This window comes from Xiphophorus hellerii, chromosome 11, assembly GCF_003331165.1.
Source record: "Xiphophorus hellerii strain 12219 chromosome 11, Xiphophorus_hellerii-4.1, whole genome shotgun sequence".
NCBI classification, from domain to species: Eukaryota; Metazoa; Chordata; class Actinopteri; order Cyprinodontiformes; family Poeciliidae; genus Xiphophorus; species Xiphophorus hellerii.
In genome coordinates, this window is record NC_045682.1 from 8,511,551 (window position 1) to 8,535,929 (window position 24,379).

Genomic DNA, 24,379 nt, shown 5'->3' on the forward strand with positions numbered 1-24,379 from the left:
TGTGACTGTAACAGCAAGACGAGGCGCGTTTAGCCATTTGCTCCCAACGTGAGCAGTGTTTATTCTTTACTCTTCATTTCCATGCCAGTCGACCGACCTGGGGATCAGATTGTAACAGGTGTGGATATGTGACAATATAAAATCCTTAACTATGTAATTACTGCTTATTTTCTGCCAAAACGTAGTGGTAAATAACTGAAGCTGGAAAATATTTAGCCGGTCACGAATGAGACCTCCATCAGTGCCATGAGGGTCCAAAGAGGAATTTAGGGGGTAAACTGGATCTGGTGTTCAAAATGAAAGAATAAATCCCACTAAGAGCAGCAGTTTGTGAAACACTCCAGCCAGTCTGCCTGCCTGGCACCATCAACCATGCCACATCTAAGGCGCTTTTCCACTGGCAAGACGCGCTCTGATCGGTTAATGCGCGGTTCGGTTCTACACCAGGTAGTGAGCTTTTCCATTATACACTCTGCTCCTCGCTATGGAGGGTGGGATGTGAGCGCGCAGCAGCTGTAGTCAACTCTCCACTGATGTTTGCAGCAAGACTCAGAGATGGAGAACCTGCGAGTTTCTGATGGACTAATGTGAACCCAGATATTTCATTAAACATTAAATGCTAATGTCATTTGCAGTTTTCAGTGATGTCGTAAATCACGAGCCAATCAATGAATGCGGTCAGCTGTAGATCAAATGGCATCTGTGCCATACCCTGCTCGGTCCTGCTGGTACTACCCCTGAAGTAGGTGTGAAAATCTGAGAACAGCCGGGCTGAGTGCTAGTGGAAAACGAATCTGGCCGGAGGTGGTCTAGTGGAAAACGCCTGTAGTTTTATTGAGATCATCTTTGTTCAGCATTCTGACGCTTTGTCTGAACTTCAGGAAGTCAATTTTCCTTAATCTAGATACCTTAATGCATTGAGTTGCTGTCATGTGATTGGCAGATTAACTATTGGTGATCATTCCTAAGCTCATTTTCATCTCACTTTCTCCAGAGTTGCTAGTAAACACAGGACTCATCCTGGCCCGTGCCACAGCAACAAGTCCTACGACCACGTTGAGCACCATTGACATTACTGGATAGGTCAGTACCTATTAGCCGCTATAGCTAGTGATGTGCTTCTTCAACTGCATTGATTCATGTCAATCAGGTTGTTCCGATGATGGATGAGCAGGAATCACAAAAGTGTTAGTAGAGTAGTGATCTTATTTCTTATCCGATTTCTATCAAATATTAATTTAAAGCGGAGGAATTTGCTGATGTTTTGATACATAAAATATGTCTCCTCCCTCCCTGGATATAAATCTAGAAACAGTTTGGTTTCTCTCAGTTCTGTCAAGCTGCTAGAGAGGACTAAACAGACGGGGGGTTTTTATATTGGACAACTAATCAAATTTTTTATACTATTAATTGCTGTTGTAGGATACACAGCTTCCTAGCTGCTTTAAGATATATTTTATCCTATTTGGCGACTGTGTCACAACGTTATACAAATAGGCAGTCCAGTTTCTGTCGTTTATTTGAGCTAGAGTTTAGCCACAGCAAAGAGAAAACAACGCTGATAAACAGGTGAAGAGCAACTCAAAGCCATATGTACTCTTCTTTTCTCTCGCTCTGTGTCAGCTGTATTCCACATGCACAGCCGTCGCCATGGCAGCCGACACCATTTTTGCTTTTAATTAAAACATTTTTACTGAGTGGCGAAAGAATATCCCCCTCGGACCTCAATGAGAGTCATTGTATTGACAACTGAAAGTAAAACACCGCGTCCCTTTTTCAGATTCTTTGTGCGGTTGTGTTATTTCATCCGTGACTCAACGCAATCCGACGACACATACGCGACACACGATCGTCACGTAAAGTCATCCGGTAAGAGGCCTGTCAGTGGTGAGCATCCACCAGCCGAAACGTAAATCGGCGTCTCTGCGTGTTGATAAGAGCCAAAGGGTTTGCTTTCTCCGGCAAGGGGAAGATTACTGCCATAATTGTAGTCAGGAATCAGAACACGGATCGTTTTCTTCCACAGAACCACCTGAGATAAAAATCAGAGCAGCTTTAGGATTAGTCACTCTGCAGCAACAGCTGTGCTTTCTGTGACAAAAGGCCCTGAAGGCAGCAAGAGCTGGCGCGCACTCATTGGCTGTCATCTGACTTTACCTTTTCTTGTGAGCTCTAACACACTGTATCCTGCTGTTTGCTCTCATTTGCACTCTTAGTTTGAATTGTGCCTGACAGGGAACTGTCCCAACACGTCATGTGACAAACGTAGATCCATGTCTCATCTCCTCCACATTCAGGCAGCCGAAGGCTCAGCAATGCTGGTACGTTGCTGCTGTTCCGACAATTTTCTGATATTATTATTTTAATGCCAGAGGATTTCTCAGTCTCAGTTCTTATCTCAGTCGTATCGGATCAAAATCACCTGCGTGAAGGAAGTGGATTTGTGTTCGGTCGACGTTTTCTTTATTGCAGCAATGCTTCTTGGCAAGAAACACAAACCATCAGAAACTATGTTTATTTCCCTTTAAATGGTGCCACATTTGTAGGGAAAATCTGGTTTCCAAATGCCAAAACTAAACAGCTTATTCTGCTATGGACTTTGGTTTTGATGCTTGAGTTTCAAGCATCAATCAGGCATCATACCCTTGAGATTGAAACCTGCTACAGCAGTCGGTCGCTGTCTGCTTCATGTTTAACTGTTATCTGGGGCAACTTCAATCTGGGTTCCTTTAAACCAAGTGGACACGTTATTTTTTTTCTTCAAGTTGAAGGCAAAGTGACATATAAATGGTGAACTGCCGTTCTACACACGAACGCATTCTTTCCTACAAATGTGTGCTTCGAGAAAAATAACCTGGCTTTTTAATGGCATGAGATTTATGACAAGAAACTTTGCTACAACAATAAAATAATCAACCAAACACAAATGTGCTCGCTTCAAGTTTATGTCATCATCGTCAGTCCAACATTATAGAAACATAGAAAGTGACTCTACTTGTGTCACCCCAACAAGAATGCAAAAACCGTCAGTAATTATCACCAGTTGCACAATCTGCAACACAATCAAAGACATTGACTATAATACTCAATTAACATCAATATTTGTAGTCGGCATATAATTTTCCTAAACTAATCCTTTTTTATTCTCCTAAACCTTTTATTAAAAAATTTAAAAACTGTGGCGAACAATCATGTTTGGCTCTGGTTCAGACCACACTTTAGTGGACAAAGCATCTCCTTCACTGTAAAAGGGTTTCAAAAGTTATCCAGAATCCAAAGTATGGTGATATTTTTTCATTTTGCTCCTGGGAGTATTTCAAGCTGGGTGATGCTTGGATGCTCTGTAAGGTTTCATTATGAGCCACAGCAGCACAGGTAGCATGAAGAATGATCAACCATTCGTCCCCAGAGGAGTTCTTTGGAAAGAATCATTGTTTTGGACAGTAGGGACAAAAAGCCAACATTACATGAAGGGGAAAAGCAACACATATTAGAATCGGTGAGAAAAATCCGAACTGAATTAAGACTTCAATTGAAGTAAGATCGTCCTACCCTTTCAAAAAAAAAAAAAAGGGTTGTGCCCTAATTAATTATAGTGAAAATATAAAAATCCTAAAGTACATATGGGGTGGATGTGATGTTAGAAAAAAATAAAAAGTCAGCATGTTTTCCTCTTCTTATTGAGTCCCATCAAGTGTTTTCAAGTAATTTCCACAGCCAAGAATAGATCCACAAATCCCAGCACTCATGGTGTGCACAAGCATAATTAACATAAATATGATCTCTGATGAGGACCATGAAATAATAAGAAACTCCACAAAAAGAACTAATATCTAAAGTATGGGGGAGAAAAGAGAGAGGGACTAAACAAAAGAAACAAAACAAACCAATATGTAAACATAATATGTAAAAATGCGGGAGTGTGGCAACACGCAACAAAATATGCACAAATATTCATCGATAATTTAATTTCCCTTTTTGCAGTTTTATTAGTTTAATTATTTCTTACAGCATAAAAAGTGTTTTTATCACTTCATTATCTCTAGGAGGTTTCCCTCTGGTTTTTTTTCTTTTTATTCTTTTGGTTTTACTAATTCTTCCAACATTTGCTCTCAGCCCAGAGTCAGTTTGAAGATGCCAATCAGCCAATCATGAGCTCATGACCGGATGAGGACGTCGTTACGGTGTTAAAAAGAAGAAAAAAAACCCTGCCTGAGTGGTCTTTGCAGGGTTTTAGCGAGCCGTTCCGAGACATGCTGAGCATGCTCTTAATTACCCATAAGAAAACATGAGAGCGTTTTTAGGCATGAACAACTCTCTTTTGGAACGGTGGCAGCTTACTGGGGTTCTAGGAGCAGCATGGTTGCAGCCCATGATGTCGAGTAAAAAGAGCTAAAAAATGTTTGCAAAACAGACACTAAGCGCGGAAACCTCCCGTATTTTCTGCAGGCCGCGATAATACCACGATGACCTCCTGGGGCGGCATCCCAAAACCGCATCCTGGTAGAGCGGCTCCAGGACTCTCCATCGGTGTTTGATGTAGTTATGACAGTAAAGAAGTCGGATCATCATCGGAGCGTGTTTTGGCTCAAGACAGCGAAGAAAAATGCACGAGTGCAGTGCTGAACGTAGCGACTTCACAACTTCCTTCACACAGAATGAGTTGCAGCAACCAGGACGTGGTCCAGGTGTGCAGGTCACAAAGAGTGAGGCAGGTGTCTCACTCTTTGTGAGTACATGAAGATAATGATTGGATCTGGGCCGTGTAAACGGGTCAACATCCTACAAGTGTAACATTTATCTTTGCTCTCAAATGTGCTCAACAGATCTTAATGCGTGCTAAATTTGAACTGAAACTGACTTTTTTTTTTCAGTTCAGTAATAATAATAATGGTTAAGACAGAATAACTTCAAAGCTACATTGGCTTAGCTGTTTATTATTGTTTTATTATTTACCTGCTTGTTTATTTTACCATTTCCCTGCTCTGCTTTTTCCTCTGCAAACCAGCAGAACAACGCATATCTCAGACGAGTAAAGGAGGGAAAAAAAAATTCCACAGACGCTCTTTTAAACGTCCATGTTGTTCTTGTCGCCATCATAATGCTTCCTGTGCAGTGCGGTGTACTGAACGGGTGGAGGAGGAGAACGGCAGCCAGCTAGAACGGGTACATGGAGGAGGAAGAGGAGCTGACTCCACCGGCGCCACCAGGAGCTGCTTCAAACATGGCTGCTTCACATCAAAGCCCGCCTCGTCTCCCGGGGGAGCGGCTCAGGACTTCGCCGTGGCTCGCCTCGGGTCGAAGCGTGGAAGCTCTCACCTCCTCAGAAGGCGGTGGCGGATACCTGCGGGCTGCACCCAAGGAGCTGAGGCAGATGGCAAACTGCTGGCTGGAAGCTCCAGGACGGCAGGGAGCGCACGGCGCCCTCAACAGATCCAGTTGGCTCCTAGTTTGCTGACTCCATCAGATGGGGAGGGGGGGGCTTTTAGACATGTCTGTGTATTTGAATATTTCACTTCATGAATAGGTAATGCAATCTCGTTACGAAGGTACATCAATATTGTAGTGATAAGCTGAAAGCAGAAGGAGGCGGTTGTGTTTTGAGACTTGCCCAGCAGCCTTTTTTTTTTGTTCTTGTTTTCTTTTTCTTTTTCCACCGAACAAGAATGGAAACTTTGGGGCTTTTTTGAAGGAAAGGTAAAATAAATGTAACCTCAAGTTTCTCTCTTTCTTGCTGTAGCAGATACGGTTTGGGTTCGGCCTCTAGTGCTTCAGGTCTGCGGCTTTTTATGTGTGTACAAGCTTCACCTTCACACTAGTTAGCTTCTGTTGTCTGAACTCATACATACAAGTTGAAACCTTGAGCTGGGTAACATCTGACCAATATTTGGTGCTTTTAGGTGTGGGGGTGGGGGACATGAAATTCCCTCAATTGTCTATCAAGAAATGAACTTTATGTGAAATGATTTACAAGATTAGAGGAAGCTCTAACTGTTAATTTATTCAGTGTGTTTCCATCGTGTCTGCACCTGTCTGATCTGGTTCAGAATCAAAGGCTTGAATTCACTCTAACCCAGAGATAACTGAGGAGAACGTGAAGCTGCAGGGAAGAAGAAAATCTATCAACACAAAGACATGGAAGAGCTACAACCTACTGAGAGCGGCTTGGAGCTGCTAACTATCCTAACATACAGTATTTTTGCACAATAATCACGACTCTTGAACATTTTTTTACATTTTGTTACACTGCTGCTATCTATGAACTCGATTCTATTTGGAAGTGGAAGTAGAACGACTCGTCATTTCCTACTTTTTCACAAATTCAAAGCTTAAAAGTGTGCTGCGCATTTGTATGCAGCCCCCACAAATCATCAGTGGTTAGTGTCTATCTGTGAGTGGTGTGATCTCAGTACGAATCCAATATGAAGGCCTCGGCTGTTTATTTGAGAAGGTCGGAGGAAAAACAACGGCGTCGTGGAGACGAAGGAACACAGCGGACAGGTAAGGGGGAATGCTACGGAGAGACCAAGAGGCCGTGGTATCTCTGGAGGAGCTGCAGCTGACACCAGAAAAGAGCACACAATGCCTCCCACATGTAGACGTATTTGCAGATAACCGTTTTTTCAGAAACGCTGCATATGTTTCGACCACCTATCATGAGTAAATGACAACTGTTACCGAGTGTGAGCGGCTTATATCCAAAGACATAAAGTGAGTCCTCTGGTACTCCAGCAACAACAAACCGCATCCTGCAGAGGGATAGTTTCTATTTTCACAGTAATTCTAGCTTTTTGGACAGTAATGAAAGTTTTTAGACTTACTGTGACTGAAGCAGAGTCTTTGGAAACATTTTGCAATTTAATTAATGCCTATTTCCAGATTCTACAAATTCAACATTTGAACAACTATGTGTGAACACATGCGCCATAAAAAGGGTGGTAGGTGGAGTAGTAAGACTACCACTGCTGACTAAGATAAGTTTTGTTATCGTCAAGATTAAATGACAAACATGACAGTGGATTTAACGGATGTGCAGCATGACACAACAGCTGCTAAAAAAAAAAAATCACAGTTTAATCCAAACCTCATCATTATGTGTCTTCTAATTCACAGAGAAATATCAGGTAGTTTTTTTTACTGCTTATCCGTTGGCACACGTTGGATCTTTAAAATAAAATGGTAACAATGGTGAAATCTACTAAAACTAAAATGTCTTTATTATTTCATTCCTGATATTTTTCCAAAGACAGAATGTTTCATAAGACCTCTGTGATCTGGAGAGTAATCCTTACCTTTGAAAATGACTGTTGGCGTGAAAGAGAAATGAATTCATTTCACAATGTTGATCTCAAATATTTGTAACAAATTCTGTTTGACTACTGAAAAGTCTCACATCAGATTTTACTTGTTTCTTGTTTTCTTTTTCACCAGACCATTTTTAAAAACGTTTAGCTTCTTTTAGCTTTCCCTGGAAATACTGGTTACAGTCAAATAACCAGAGCTCCTTCTCCCAGTGCATTCTTCTGCTGGTGCAGAATACTTTCCTCTTGGAGTTATAAACTCATTATTAACAACTTTAATCGCTGAAAGTACTATTTTGTTTATGAGGCAATTAAAAGAAACCTTTTGGGTACAGCTTTAAATGTTTTTACGACAAAGCCTGCTCAGAACGGATGAAAAACAAACATGTCCTGTGACATTTACTAACAAACTGTTTAACATCACAGAACATTACAGGAATTTGACTGGTCATACTTTAAGTTATGAAGGAAAACTCAAGGAAAAGTTCTTATACAACAATGATGAATGGCCTTAGTAATTTTTTCCCTCCTACTTACCTGTAAACAGCTCTCTTGTCAGACTCAAGCTGGGCCTGGGGGTCAAGGGTCACACTGACAGAGTTATTTCCTGCTGCAGAGGCTGCTGGGATATGGACCTGTGGGGTCTTGGAGTTCTGCTGAGTTGTGCCCGTCATCTGGCAACAAGTGACAAAAAAAACAAACAAACAAACAAACACAAAGTTAAAGACGATTTGAACTTCGAACTCTCACAAAGGGTTTGGGTGGTGATCAGTCAGAGTCTAAGCTGGGAAACAATATTCTGCTTCCATTTAGGAAATGGCAGAACACAACAGCTTCATTATTGGTCCCCGTTTCACCAAAACAGCCCCATGAATTGGTGCAAAGGGCAGTGGAAAACTAAAGAGGCCTTTAATGTGTTGAGGGAAAACAATGAGTTTGGACCCAAATAGCAAAAAAAGTCACTTAAGGAAAATAAAGAGGAAAATAACATTACTGTATAATAGTACATTAATATACCATGGTACATAACTGCGCCATCTCACTACTGTAAAAGCATTTCCTTCAATCTGTCTCCTCTTCACTGTCAATTAATCAGATAATTATTTCAGTGATATTCATTCAAATTCAATGTTCTACCATTTGATTTGATTCCATTTTGAAAAAGAAAAGAGACTAATTCAGAATCAAACTGTTTGTTTTGTCAGAAGGCTCCGATTCATCCTGGGGGATCATGGATACTCCCATCAAGGTTTCACTACACTTCAGTCCTTTCAGCTTTATTGTCAGTTTTAATGTTATTTTGAAAATATAATCAAGTTACGTCAAGTATCTAGAGAAAAACTGCTCAAGTTGGACTGGCACTTATTAAACCAAAGGAAGGACAATAAACGTGGTTCGAACTTTTGGTGTGGGAACTCATCATTCAGCATAAATAACGTAACGAACTGCTTCCTGTGTTTTGCGTTACTTTTTTCTGAGAGCTTGATAAGTCAGCGACCACGTTCTCCAAACCGAGTCCGTGGTCGTCGTTGTTGCATACCCCGCTTTCCTCTCTCTCCATCAATCACTCCATGGAAATGGGTCTAACGTCTCCCATCCCCCCTGTTTTTTTGAGTCAGACTGAGGTAGCAGGAAGCTTCAAGTCTTAATCCCAACAACAAATGGGAAATAAATTACCTTCTTCACACTTAACTAGTTCTCATTTGCATTTGTGGAGTGCCTGTGCTGCTGCTCTGGACCTCTTCCCCTGGCACTAATCCTCCGGGCAACACCGGAATGCGGAGAAGGAATAATAGGTGATCAGAAGAAGATGCCATGCGGTGCGGCCGCCGGACCTTCGGCACAGCGCTTCAGGGTGCACATCTATTTTATGGAGGTGATTTGTTTTAAAATTAGGCTTTCCTGCATTATCCAGCAGCCTCCATAATTTCCACAGGATTTCTACCTGTCTTTTCAGATATTTCCATTCACTCATGATTGGCATAAAAGTCCAAATATATTTTTTTTTCTGGGGGGATGAGCTGCTTTTTCCTTAATTGGAAGGTGTATACAATGTACAACTTTACATTTGGGGCACAGATTACTCAAATCCACACAATATTGGAATTACTACATTTGGGTAACTCGTGCGCTTTTTGAAACCGTTAACGAGTTTCTATCATGTTGCTGGCTGCATATTTGACTGTTTCAATCAGAAACGGCAGGACTCACTGAAATGAGTGGGTATTCTGCTATGGACCCCGTCATAACATGATGCCCACTACCGTTATGACTGTAATTATCATAACAGTCAGCAAATTTTTACAAAAAATAAAACTTAAGTTTGAAGTTCTAGAAGCTAAAGATTGTCCTTTGTTGTCTACTTAAGAACCAGCTTCATGTGTGTTTGAAATTGTTGTCCTGTTGGAACACCCATCTCAGTCCAATTTCTAAACATCTGGTGGAGTGTGTGAGGGGAAACTGGAGAACTTGTAGGTAGATATGTGCTTTTATTATTCTGTTTACTGTATGGAATACCATCAGCAGTAGTAAACAGACACTAAGGATGTTGTCACACCTGGTAGACCCGATGCGTCTACTAAAAGTCCAGACAATAATCAGTCGACTCATTTCTCCCTGGTCAGAACGAACACGCAAAGTTTTTGAAACTTTGACATTCCCCTTAACCTCATGGTCAATAAGAAGCAGGCCCAGACCAAAGCAGATTTCAAAGCAACCACAATCCTTAAGGTTTTCTACTAACAAACAGCCATATGTAAACCCTTATGCGTCATGTCTAAGATTGCTAACGCTTCTTTGAATCTTTTGTTTTAGTTTTTGATCAGTTGTTCCTGTCTTTCAACTTTTAATTAAATTAACAGTGTTTGTAAAGATAAAGATGATAAAAGAAATCAACCAAGGAGGTTGTTACGGCCCTGGGCCTTGTGGGCTGGGTTGCAGGTGCTTTTGTCTGTCTTTGTGCTCCTCCCCTTTGCAGGTGGTGCTGGTCCGTTGATTGGAGCACAGAGTATTTAAGCCTGGCTGTCTCCACCTTCTGGGTCGTCTTCGGCGTCCACTCTGACGCTTGTGGTGTTTTGTTGCCAGGCCTCAGCTCCCCTCCTTTTGCACGTTTGAGTTTGTCTTTGTTTTTGCACTTCAACACTTCCATATGCACTCATACAACACATCCAAGCATTAGCATTACACCACTGATACCGACATCCACAATCCATTGTTGTTTTTGTTAATAAATATTCCTTTTTATGCACTTTAACCACTGCATGGTCTCCTGTTTTTGTTATGACCTTGAGCCAGTCGTAACAGAGGTGTTGTTATATTTTTTATCTAGTTCATGCAAACCACTTACCGGGTGTCCGGCTACATGCTTTTCTGAGAAACGGTTCTGTTGAGAGGTTATGAGGAGTTACTGGACCTCAGCTTGGTTACATAGAAAGAATTTTTGAATGTTCCCTTAACCCCATCATTAATTAGGAAAAGGTCTTATCCAAACAAATATCAGTCATTTCAAACAATTTCAGTTTTAAAGATTTATATAGGGTTTATATATCTTATGTCATTAGATTGCAATGTAACTGTAATCATTACTTACTCATGTCAAATACATTCTGTGTAATGAAACAGGTTTTACAGAAGTAAAACCGCATGACCTGGAATATGCTACGCCGATTAAAGATTATTTCATTTGTACTTCTGTGGGGTTTTTTTTTAATTATTGTTTATTTGTAAATAGAAAAAGTGGGAATCTTAAGTTTTCCCAAAGTCATTGCTAAACTATAATCTAATGGGATTATGAAATAAGATTTCAGGAATATTTTATTGTTGTGTAAACTCACTCTTGTTACTCCCTCTCTAACTTCTCACTTTCACCGATATTTTTTCAGATTTTGCAAATACATTTTGGAATGAAGCATGAAATGATCTACAGTCTGACAGTTCCCCCTTTCCTTTGGGGACGGGCTGCTGGTAAAAATGTCGCTCTCACCTGTTGACTTTCCTGGTATGTTGGAGGAGGAACGCTCTGGGTGGCCATCATTGTCACTGCAGGCGGTGGGGAATCATGTTGCATCATGGGACAGCTTCACATCGAGACTGGAAGACACACACAGGGAAAGAAAGATCACCAAACATGAATCGGGTTTGAAAGGTGCTTTTAAAATCTATTACACCGGCAGCCACCAGGTGCTGCTGTGACTGAATAATCAAAAATGAAACACACAAACACACGCGCACACACACACACACAGAATCTCAGTCTTCTTCTCCTGATCTCGACAGACTAGTTCATTTCTTTCTCTTTTCTGCTGAGTCTGCCTCTGCATGGTGCTGCACAGAACTAGCAGACAAGTCAGAATGATGTATTAATACGGAGTGATCAGACAACGCAACCAAGCAGAAAGGAAACAAATGAGAACATCCTCAATCACCAAGCCCGTTCTGCAAATATTCAGCAAATGCTGAGCAGCGGCAGCGGAGATCTAATGGCGGCACAGACAAACCCAAGTATTTGTTTCCCAATTACAGAGAACCGGGCCTGTTTACTAATTAGAGCTGGCTCTAACGCCACGCTCCACGATGGAGTCACAGTAGGACAGTCGTCTCTGTTAGTTGGCTGCTGGTGTTGTTGTTGCACTTTAACCAAGCAAGTCATGAAGGCTAATTAGGGCTCTTCGGGACCCCACAGGGTCGAGGACAGTACCCTGTGGAACTCTGCTGTAACCACTGGCCCCACCCCCACTGATGGAGCTAATTGGCTCGGGGGGAACATTACACACACCAATAGACCCCCTGCCCGCCCCCCAACAGCACAAACACACACAGCAGGTCATCCAGCCTGGAGCTCCGCATAACCTGTGCGTTCGCACCGCTTGAAAACAGACCTGAATATGTAACCTTATGTCATTTCTTTTTTCAATATTAACAGAAGCTCTTAAAATTATTTCTAAAATGGCCAAATATAAAGCCATGTGTGTCTATGGAAGGCAGTGGACTAGCGGACTTGGGTCGACTGGTATTGACCTGGAGGAATCGTTTCATTACATGTTAGTCAAACGGAACCGGAACATCTGAGCACAATCCCAGTTCTGGTTCCTACAGAGCTGTGAAAGTATGCCAAGAATCTGAACACAAATGAAAGATGATGATGTTGTGACTTGATAAATAAAAGCTAATCTTTAATTCCTCTTCCATTCTGGGTTAAACATTTCATTCAGATGTAAGGAAGTGTCTTTACATCTTTCCTTGTCTGTCTGGATGTTTCATTCTTCTGAATAGAACTTGATCGACTACAGCCTGACTAAAATGAACATTTCTAATTACTAATTATAATAAAATGACATTCAGTCAAGAGGACATGCCTGAAATTATGCTCGTTATGTTTACCAGGAAACAACATTGATGTTTTCAGTCCTTATTTTCGACTGAAAATATGATGTACAAAAAAACCCACATTGCTTAAAAAGATCATGCATGACACAGAGATGAAGTCAGTTGGCATTGTGATAAAACAGATCATAGATTGTTAAACAGAAAGAGATTAGCACCACTCTGTTCCATAGTTCTCTGTTTAATCGGTGTGTTATGTCCAGACGACAAGTAGACATGAATATGTCTAAAAAGTGTTTTAGGCCCTTTTTGCATTTGCTCTATGCCATAATCTCTTCTTCACTCTCTCAATCTGCACAATAGTCCAGCATGACTAAGAGAGTCGGATCCTGGCACTGCCTCCGCCTGGAGAACAATAGAACTGAGATGCTTCTTTGTCTGATTGGCATCCAAACCAAGTGTCGCTGCCAACATCCTGATAATAAATGGTGGTTTGGTTTCTAATTTAAGGTTTCAGCTGAAAAATCTGCATTTTTAACATGCCTTGCCGTTGCCGCGTGCGGACTGAGCAGTCGCTGCTTGTGCCGCGCGCCTTCGCACTTGTTTGTGTGCCACGCGCGTTGCCTCCGCGAGTCATTCCGTGTTCTGATTGCGTCTTCTGGTTTCTGTTCCCATTCCAGCTGGTATCAGCTGAAAGACATCTTCTCTGTTATCAGCCCTCATTTTAATTGCAAATGCAGCGAGCGTGTTAGTGATTAAATGGAAAATTGCACATTAATTGATGAGACTGAAGATAAAGCCAGTCCAATTACCACATGGTATTTTGGGCCTCTCAAGTTTTCGCTGTTCCTCGAAGGAACAAGCCGCCAAATGCCAAGTTTGAGCAGGCAATTGGGCATCCATAAATATGCACAAAGAGACACAAAATGTGTGCGCAAACACATGCCGCACGCTGGCTGCCCAGGCGTGAAAACACATACAAGAAAGACAAGAAGGAGGGAGAGAAAAAAAGAGACTAATTTTAACACACATGTCCTCCTCAGTGTGAAAGCACAAACCTCTCTTTGAACTCACCAAAGGTGTTCAGTTACACAATAGGCTGTCGAATTCATTGTGAGGACAAATGACATGTTTGTTTCTCAACAAAGGCCTTGGAATTACGACACAGTTCATAATGCATATCAACGGGAGAGCGCCTGTAGTCGCAATCAAAATTCAAAAGCAAGCATAAAGTGGAAAATGAGAGAGAAGTAGGCATAAAATTATTCCAACCAACATCAAAGGCTTTCCCGAGTTTAGATTGGAGGCAATTTCCCTTTCAGTGGATTCTGTGCAGTAAGAAACACTTCTGTTCACAATTCAATTTTCTAACAATTTCAGGCATACAGTGTCCTCCTTCTGCATCGACACAAGGCTTGGTAGCCTCCCTCTCACCCTCTTTTACCTGCAGCACTGAGACGAAAAATCATATCAGATCGCATGTAATCTGATTACTGACCGCCACCACTACAGCCTAAATATGTCTGAAGTCATTTTTCTTGTCAGCTTGAAGGGAAATTTGTCACACGTGGCTGAAATTCAAATAAATGAGGCCTGGGATTGCTTCCTGCTTCCAAATGAACTAAACTCCAGCGAGCGTTTTAGAGTTATAAACACATCAACACCCAGCACTGAAATATAAACTTTAATATGTTTTACCCGAGTCTGAGCTGGACAAAAAAAAAAAGAGCAGCATCAAACGGTGTTTAACTTGAGACCTCACTATTACTAATCGAGATCGTATTCTGGGCAGCTTTATAGTTTATACAACATTTCCATCAATCCATACAGTGTGAATATTTCATTGCAGTATTAATTAATTTACTTAATTTTGTGCACACAAATAAAAATATTTTCCTCAAAATAATGCTATTGCTAACAATACAACTAAAGAATGAACAAAGTTAGTTTATGAAAGCTCCATTAGGTTTGGGTTTATATTTTTCTTGGTGACTTTATGTAATTTCCATTCAAAGTTTAGATTGCTTTAAAACCAGGAGTTGGTCTAAACCTGGAATAAATGTACAGGTTTAAATCATCGCTAAAGAAAAAGATGTATCCTGAGTTATAATCTAATTAGGTTTGTTATAGCTTCTAGAAAGAAAGAAGCAGTTAGCTTTGTAAACATCACTACAAAGCAGTGAAATAAAATACCAAGTTAGTTTACGATGGACGTAAAGTTGTGACTGCATGACTTTACTGAACTTCCCTTGGAAAAAGCAAAGTTTGGTAAAGATTCCACAAAAAACAAAGCAACATTTGCTTTTTGTATCCAGAACCTTTTTCTCAGGAACTTTTAAAACTCATCTCATCCCTGCTTGACTGTGTTTCCACAGAGATCCGAGGATGTTCTTAGATTAGGAAAGTTAAGTCCCCATGTCGCTCTTTGTGTGTTCTTGGAGCGTCGCTCTTTTGGAACGGAGTTTAAAAGTAGGAAATCCATCGCTTGTAGATTTGTTCTAATACTGGAACAGTCTCTTTTGTCTGCAAACACTCAAAAACCTGAGCTTTCATTTGCCTTTGTCACATGGGAGATCCAAACACAACATAGTCTGACTTGCAGAATGATGTTTTACACAAATTAAATGTTATCCTTTTACTATTTCACCAAATTACACTCTTATTTAAGCACCATGGTCTCTTTTTTTATTAAAGTGGATATAACCAATCTTTATTTGTTATGACGTGACATTAGAAAAAAGAGATTATATTGAAAAATTCCATTGTGCTGGATGCAATGGAAGCTATATATAGGGCCTATATATATATATATATATATATATATATATATATATCATTATTTTTTTTAAATAGTCCCAAACGGGAATATATAAACATAACAGGATGGGTTCAGAGCCCTGAGGAAGACAGCTGTGTGTTGTGAAAGTATTTGCCCCCTTCCTGATGTCCTGTTCTTCAACTTCAGTTATTAGGTGTTCATTATTAAGGGAGAGAAAACAATTCCGTGTGAAAAAGTGATTGCTCCCCAAACCTAATAACTGGTTGGGCCAGCCTTAGCAGCAACAACTGCAGTCAAGCATTTTTGCAGAGTTGTTGTAATTGAGTCACACTGGATGGATTTTGAGCATGAACTGCATTTTCAAGGTCATGCCCCAGCCTCTCAAGCCACAGCATCTCAATAGGACCCAGGTCAGAACTTTGTCAAGGCCACTCCAAAGTTCATTTTATTTTTCTTCAGTTATTCAGTAGAAAACTTGCTGGTGCATTCTGGATCATTGTCCTGCTGCAGAAACCAAGTTGGTTTCAGCTTGAGGTCACACACAAATGGCCAAATATTCTCCTTCAATCCAATCCCTTTTTCACACAGCGTCATGCAGGTTTGAATTTATTTATTGTTTACTCCCTTAATATTAAACACCTTCATTTAAAAACCCTTGTTTTTGTCAACTTGTGTTGTCTTAGGCTAACATTTAAACCAGTCAGATGTTATGAAACACAAAGTGTAATAATATTCCCATTACGGCCCCGTCCTCATTCATGGATGCAAATTTAAATTGATTTTAAAAATACTCTGCAAGTATTCAACTGGGCGACATTTTTGGCAGCCATTCTAAAAATCATGGCTACATAGGTGAGAACCTCATTTGATCTATCCCCTTTGAATATTGCTGTTAGGAAGTTGACCTGCAAAAGCAATGAATAACATTTGGAAGTAGGCATGTCACCTTGGTCAGACATTATGCATCTTGAGGGTTGCCGAATAAATAAATCAGGTGTTTTTGAATATGAGTGGGATCTAATCATCGCCTTATTGTCAGGCCTGATTTACAATGCAAACACCAGGAGGCAAAGCCTTGATGGTGTTGAATAAAGCCACGGAGGGAAGGACGGAATGGTAATGAGATCTGGACCTGCGAGGGAGGAGTCTGTGTACATAATTGTGCCTGGACTCAACAGAGAAAAAAATCGAAAAACACACAGATCAGGGCAGGGGGCCTCCGCATGCAGGAATGGACACACATGCAAACGCAGGCATTTATAATGATGTGCGCATTGCGCAAAGAGATCTTAAAGCTTCAACCAGTGTCATCCTTGGGGCAATAAATCTTTCACAACCTCACAGCCTGAAGTACAAGTACAGATGTGCACACACATTAAAGTAGAAGCACATACATAGCCGGAGGCAAGGAGAGTCTAACTCATGGTTTTAGGGCTACAAATATCCCCCAGGCGAAAGCAAGCTGCATGGACGCTGCAGTCAGAATCCAGTCCACACTCCCAGGCCACCTCATTAACCCCAGCCACCCGTCTTCCCTCCGTCCGTCCAGCCAGGCTTGCAACACTTTGCTCCATTCTGGCCAATGCTTCAAATTCCTGCTAACATAATTTATTCATCATCCACTCTTGAGTTGATTGGACGCAGTCTTGTCCACAATAAAAGATGAGGCATGAAACTGAAGGTGAGCTTCAGCATGGCTGCAGACAACATTGGTCATAATGAACACGGTCAGGCACGGCATGGCTGGTGTTGACCACAATTTGAAGGCTTTGGGTCTCTTGGGTCGAAACGATATACACCTCGCTTTTTATCTTGGCACTCTGTACTTTGCTTCGTCTTGCCTCACCGCAAACAGAGCACCTCAACCGGTGAAGGTTACGGTTGAGGCGCTCTGTTCTGAATGAAATATTCAAAGGAGAGACCTGTGCACCGTGTTTTCGGTAGCAAAGAGGAAGAGCAGCCATTAAAGATGTCTACCAAGAACAGTCAAGTTATAGTTTGAATTTGTTACAGTGTGACAAGATTGCTTATTCCCTCAGATAGCTGTTTCAGTATCAAGTAGATTAGAAGAAGACGGTGTATATTTAACAAAACCTTGGAGCTTCATCTCAAGGAAACTGAACACTTTTCTTCAAGGGTAGCGCTGAGCTATCAGCCGTTCTTCTCAATTACTTCCCTTCAAAAGATCCCTTTCACTCGTCCTTATCAATTCACAATGACATTTTATCCTTGAATTTCTATAACCTTTCGAGTTTATTGTTTCATCTTGAACTTCTTAATGAGCGCCCTTCAAGTATTCAAATAGGCCCCACAGCCTTAATGAAGACACAAGGATTTCCCTCGGGTGCGGCAGTTTGCGAGGCTCTCTTCCCGACTGCTGACAAAGGCAGCCGCGCTCCGATCTGACTGCAATTCTTGTTTTCTTTGTATTTATGCAAATGACTGTTTGGATGTTGCACATTCCAAGTTTGATTGTGTTGCCTTGGGTTTTTTTTAAAAAGAACACTAAACAATATGGATAGTGTAAAAACAACACTACGGTTAAAACGGCTGAAGTATACCTGTGGGATAGGTGGTCTGCTTGCAAACGACATTGTTACCGCAGCTGAAAGAACTTAATCATTTCTCTCTTAAGCAGTTTTCTGAGAAGTTAAACTTTATCCGAATCTTTAGCCTGAGGGCCATTTCTAATCACTCACAGGAGTTAATTATATTGTCGCCCTTATTTATATTAAAGAGAATTACATACAGAGCAAATATATATGCTAATAGTTTTAGAATTGATCTTGACCAGTTAGCACCGGTACTTCTACATAATGAACGCTAAAAAAACAAATATAAGTTTACAAACCCCTGTTAAAATGCAAGGACCAAAAAATGAGTCAATGGTATATTATTTCAAAACGTTTTGGACACTTGATGTGACAAAAATTCTGTACTATTTTTGCAATAAAAAGAAACAACTTGAGATACAATAGTTGAGTGTACCGATTACGTCCACTTCCTGTGACAAATTCCTACATTTTTTTTCCCAACAATATTTTTATTGAGTTTTTTACAGATATACCTGCCATATAACCAATACAATAAACAAGACCAACAAACGCCCCCTTAGATACATATCTGCATACATTCCTTTAAGTGTACAGGAGATAATAGTCCACTGCTGAGGCTCCCTTGTTTAACATTATGGTTTGACATTAATCTCGTCTTTAGCTGGTTTCTTCGTCTTGTGACAAGTCCTCTCCTTCAACAAAATTCCTGAAGGGTCTCCAAATGTTTTCAAATAACTCGCTTTTCCCTTTTTGGAGATATATTATGCGTTCCAGAGGTAAAGTCTTCAGCATTTGCCCAAATTCCTACATTTGCTACAATCCGAACTGCTACTAGCAAGTTTGATGAGCTACTTGGGCGCATCGCCCTGTTTGTCCACAAACTTATCGGCGTCACATACAAAACGGTTCGATGTGAACATCGTTTCCTACCGAGCCATTTCCACACAGAGTGTGCATACGCGGTTGTAAAATATATATCTTTGCGAGAACGTTCGGTTTGAGTACATTTACCTCTTTGGAGTGAAATTTGCTGGAGTATTTGGGGAAATTAATACAGATTATAGTGATCAAGATAATAATGCCCACAGAGAGTGATGGGAACATCATGATAGTAGAAATCTAAGGTCAAGATGAAGGCAAAATCGTAATTATTCATAGAGCAATACTTGTTCTTACAAGTACAAATTCACAAGTGATGAACTCGAAGGTGTCTTTAAGGGTCCGTGAAATCCTGCAACAGCAGCTTCAACATCCCGATGTTAAAATGTGGCATTGAGCCGAGTGTTTGAATTCTGTGGTTGACAAACAAACACAGGCAGGAGGAGGATTTCTCCTTCTAGGCTGATATCCATCAGAACACCGAGGGCATTAAAAAAAACACACACACACACACATCCAAACGGGAACGAAATGAGAAGCTTGAGGAGGGAAACATAATTCACACGAGTTCCCCCGCTGAATCTTTTCCAGTACCTCTGCTCTGCCTCCCTTTCCGTCACTTCTCCCACCACCACTGCCTCTTCGCTCCTCGCTTTCTCTACCGTTGTGTTTGTTGGCACACACGTCGCCCCGCTTATCTGGCGCTTCATCAGTAAAATTCCTCTTTTTTTTTTTGTAAATGAACACGTTCTTATCAGAAAAAGAGAGTGCCACCCATATGTCACTCTGCAACCACTTTGGTCACTGCTGGAGTGTCGTGACTGAGAAGTAAATGAAATTTAATGCAGGAAGGCTTGCTAGCATAACTCCTCAAGCATTTAACACAAGAAACTGGTGCTAGCCCTTTATGTGAGCTCATATTAAAAAGCTCTAAATAGGGAAGCATTTAAAGTAGATATAAGACTGAGTGGATATGTTTTCCTTTTTGAAATCTCAAATGTCAGTATGAGCAAACGTATTAAGTCGATGTCGATTGGACATGTGCTCAGAGGAAGAATCATTATATTTAAAATAGAAAGGTAACATAATTCTGCTTTTATATTATGAAAGCAGAATTGTAGAAAATGTTTTTTATAAAGCTCCAGTAAACAAGATGAAGAACAATTTTCATGGTTCCGCTCCTTCTGAATAACAATTTCTGAAACAAAATTAAAATTTGCCCAGGAGAAGTGGGACTTGACAGATTGTAAGCAAGTGAACCAAAGTGTAAAATGAACAAAGCTCAGTTTTTCTTATTTCAAAAGCAGGCAAGCCATTAGAACACAATGTTCTGAAATAAGGGATTTTGGAGTCAAGCCTCTGAAAAGCAGAAATAAACTACTGTATATAGACACAGAATATGGAACAGCAGACTGAACATAAAGAGATTGTTTTTAATCTACTCACCAACCAAAACACAGGGAGGCAACAACCCATCATTGATAAATAAAAAAAATGATAAAGAGAACTTTGTGCCACAAGAACTAGAGATAGTTCTAGGAGAGTCAGCAGCCAGACTGTTAAGCAGCTCATTTCTCTCAGTGCCTGAGCCAAATGAACGGCAGACTGCATATCAGTAAGGTATTTTGACTTCCCTTCCAATCTCCAACAGTTTGCCATTTGTTTTCTTTAAAGATCAAATGACAAGCTGTTGTGGGAAAACTAACTGCAAACAAACTCACAGAAAATTTCTTTATCAAAGTGAGACTTTTTGTCTTCACTGCTTAATTGCTCTCTGATTTACTTGTGGCACGGTAATTAGGAAAGACAGGTATGCTGACCTGCCAGCCTGACTCAGACCTACAGCTCAGACCTGGGCTAAAAATTCAAAACTTTTACATAAACAGTCATTTACCACTGAGGTCATTTATAGACTGGGCCTGGAGAGGAAAACTTTTAAATTCCTCAAAGTTGTGTTTGTTGAGTCTCCAAAGGACTGAATTTGTAACTGACCACCTGCTTCTCTCAAGACACATTTGGGATGAGAATCTTCAATATCTGACCTGATGGTTGAGGTGAAACGTTACCATCACTATCTTTTTACTGTTTGGCCATTGTGGTGTGTGATGATGCTTTATATCAAGAATATACGGACAAAGAGTTAGGCTCATTCCACATACAAGAATCTAAGGTCGACTTTGTAGCAACAGCCAAGCACAAACAACCTTTATTTAAGCATAACAGTCTTGTTAAAAAAATGATGCTTCTGAACTTGTGTGTGGTACTTCCATTTTACTGTCCACCTTACAATGACATCAACTTCAATCATTGATTTGTTTGCTGTCTAAATGATCTGAATCGAACAAAAGTCTGAAAAGAAACTTCATCAGACGACGTTCTTGGTTTGGAAGTGAAATATATCTTGATATGAATGTTGGTGTCCAAGGATGGTCCTGTTGCACAGTCCCCCTCTGCCCCGCAAGAGCCCCAAATTGCACACTTCCTCACAATGAGATCAGCAGAAGGGAATAGTTGAGGAGAGTGGAAGGGGGATTATTGAGGGGGGGGATTAGCAGGTGGGGGAGTCTGTCTCTGTGAATTTGTGTGTCTGTATGCGTGTGCCTGTCTGTGTTTTTTAATATTGACCACTTGGGTCTCTGCAGCTCTCGGGCTGGGGGGCAAAGGGGTAGGGAGGGGATGGTGAGTTTGTCTTGGCAAAACGCATCAGGCAGGCAGGAGTCTGCCCAAGAGAGCAGTCACAGAGCAGACAGAAGCAGACGATGACTGAGCTGGCACTGAGGAACTCCACTAGGCTGGTCACAGTCTGCATGGTCTCAACATGTGAAGATGGTGGGAACAAGCTTCACTTAGCAAGTGGTACATGGGGACATTTCTCCACATGTGCATCTACACATCTGATGTGATTTGCTGTCCTTGTGGCTTGCATTTGTTTGGGTGACATCAAGAAAACTTAACCAAAGGAACAGTGAGGACAACAGCACAATCCACAGGAAAGATCGAGATTGTGCTGTTACAGTACACTTTAATGAGGATCATCATTATAAGTCATTATTGTGATTTTGTACTGAACGGGTCACTTTTCCACCTCAGTCTGGTGACCTTGATAAGTTACTCAAATAACTCATCAAGTTGTTTGATAAGTGAGGCTTTCTGGGTTTATACCCGTAAAGCTTTAGCTCCAACCAGACTAAATGATGAATGTCTTTTTAAGGATCAATGATTTGTTTCACTAAAGTGATTGGACTTTGTATGTATTGATTTGAACATTTCTGCTGATGAGATAATGTGAGGAGATTTTCTGGGTAACTATGCTGTATATAATTGTTGTACACCTTTTCAATCAGTTAAATGTGATTGGTTAGACACTTCCTATTTAAGATGGTATTCAACCATTGTGTTGTGCTTGCCTGATAAAAGTTTGGCACTGACATGTTACGCATTAGTTTACAAGCTTAACATTCTGTGGAAAGTTTTTCTGTTCTTTTTTTTGGCTTTGGCTTTTTTGTTTTTTTTTGGTCCCTTGTTTCTCCTATGCAGCTATTTGAGCCTTAGATGTGTTAAGTTTGTTTGAATGGACTGTTTCAAATCAGAACATAAAAAATTGTTTTGAAACTCTGATGCCTTCTTGGTATACTTTGTATGGTTTTAGCTGCACAGAGATGGTGTGAACACAACAGCATGGATATTCTAGAGAGGTCCAGTCAAAGCCCAGACCTCAATTGAAGAATTTTGTAAGGAAGAATGGGGTAAAATTCAGCATCCAGATGTGGAAGCCTAACTGAGTTCTGTCCACACAAGGTGCATCTACTTATACTGACTTGAAGGGGGTCAATATCTATGCAGTCACTTATTTTATTTTACATATTTTTGATTTATTTTTTTACTTTCTTAATAATTACTGATTTGTAAAAGCAGTAAACTATAACTATAAACCTATGGTCTACTCAGGAAAATAAATATTCAAGTATATATCACACATGAATCTCGACAAACCAAAATGTGCAGTAGAGATGCAGTGATTTATTTTAGTCAAAGATGATTCCATATTCACTTTCTGCCCTGATTGTAAGGCGATCAGCCGGTGGCAGCTTCCCGCTCCGGAGCCTGGAGTCAGACCCACAGAGGGAAGAAAATATATCTGATAATTATACTTCTCTGTGATTGTTTAGAGGCAAAATCAAAACTGAACACCGAATTTGATTTACTGCACAGCCCTAACCTGTACAATTTTTAGGTTTGAGTCACAAATATTAAAATATTTCTCATGATGGATTAACAAAACCAAACCACCCTTGGTTATTAAAATGCCAAAGTATTTTTCAACAAGCTTTAGTTAGTCTTGCGGAGCTCTGCCCAGGTAGTGTCAGCATGACCTTGTGTGATGAAAAAAGTGTAATCTGTCATTATGACACCTGAGTATAAAGATAAGTGCTTCAAGCTAAACACCCTTTATTCTGTTTGCGAAAAGGATTAAAAAAAAAGGACCTCTTAGGTTTTACAGATGTCTGATCATGAAAAAAAATGGTGTCCAGCAGCTTGCTGGACTTGCACACAGACACGCACAGCTAGCTCTCACCTAGAGGATAAAGATTGGTGTTGTTGACTCTTCTATGCTTAAAGAATGTGACGTACGTCTTTAGTTCACCATTAATGTAGCCCATTTAAAATTCCAACGTCTTAGTTAAACAGCAAACAGACTGCAAACAGACAGCACTGTTCTTGTCTTTGCCAACGACTTAAAGCAATTTTAAGCCAAATCAATATTTCAGGACCAAAAACGACAAAGAACACTAGAAATAAAAAAATATATATTTCCACCAATCTCTTAACAAGGACTAACCCTAACCCATGAATACAGAGTGATGGATGGACTTTAATTTTGTCTGTGTGGTTCCTAATGTGATTCTTTTGTAACTAAAAAGAGAAAATAATTCTAATTAAGGCTCTGCTTGTTTTTGTTTTGTCCTCAGATTTTGCACTGATCTTATGTTTTCACCTCCTATTTCTCCTATCCTCGCATGGATGAACAGCAACGTCACTGTTGTTGCAACAGAACCCATTTTCAATCAGGATTCAACTGTCTAATTTGCTACCAAGATGTTTCTGTGAACAACTTTCAAATGTGCATTAAAAACTGATATTTAGAGTAATTATTCAAGTATATGATTATATTAAGATCCTGTAGCATACAGCATGGAACGTATTCAAGTTGAATATTAAAGAGGGGTTTAACAGTGGAAATCACCAATATTTTAAGTATTATTTGGCTTTATTTAATATTTTCCACCTCTGCCGAACTTCTTAAAATGTCAGTCAGTCAGACGGAGCCAGGAGAAAGCTATAAACCAGGAAGATAGAGTACATAACACCAGTTTTAAAGTCCCTACACTGGCTCCCTGTAGCTCAAAAAATAGACTTTAAAATACTGTTGTTAGTTTATAAATCACTGAACGGCTTAGAACCACAATACATTAAAGATCTGCTGTTGTTGTATCAACCTTCCAGACCTCTGAGGTCGTCTGGTTCTGGTCTGCTCTGCGTCC

General features: G+C 40.4%; 1 protein-coding gene across 3 annotated transcripts in view; it reads right to left on the reverse strand.

Moving 5' to 3' along the window:
* Nucleotides 1-24,379, reverse strand: part of LOC116728593 (pbx/knotted 1 homeobox 2) — a 94,806-nt gene that overhangs the window by 22,170 nt on the left and 48,257 nt on the right. For 2 of the 3 annotated variants that reach the window (XM_032576817.1, XM_032576819.1), the window contains 3 exons: nucleotides 11,284-11,390; nucleotides 7,839-7,975; nucleotides 7,293-7,304 (listed from right to left, as the gene is read on the reverse strand). In XM_032576817.1, coding sequence (XP_032432708.1) covers nucleotides 7,293-7,304; nucleotides 7,839-7,975; nucleotides 11,284-11,370 — 236 coding nt within the window. In that variant the 5' untranslated portion in view covers nucleotides 11,371-11,390. The remainder of the gene's footprint in view (nucleotides 1-7,292; nucleotides 7,305-7,838; nucleotides 7,976-11,283; nucleotides 11,391-24,379) is intronic. The other variant, XM_032576820.1, reaches the window with a different exon arrangement.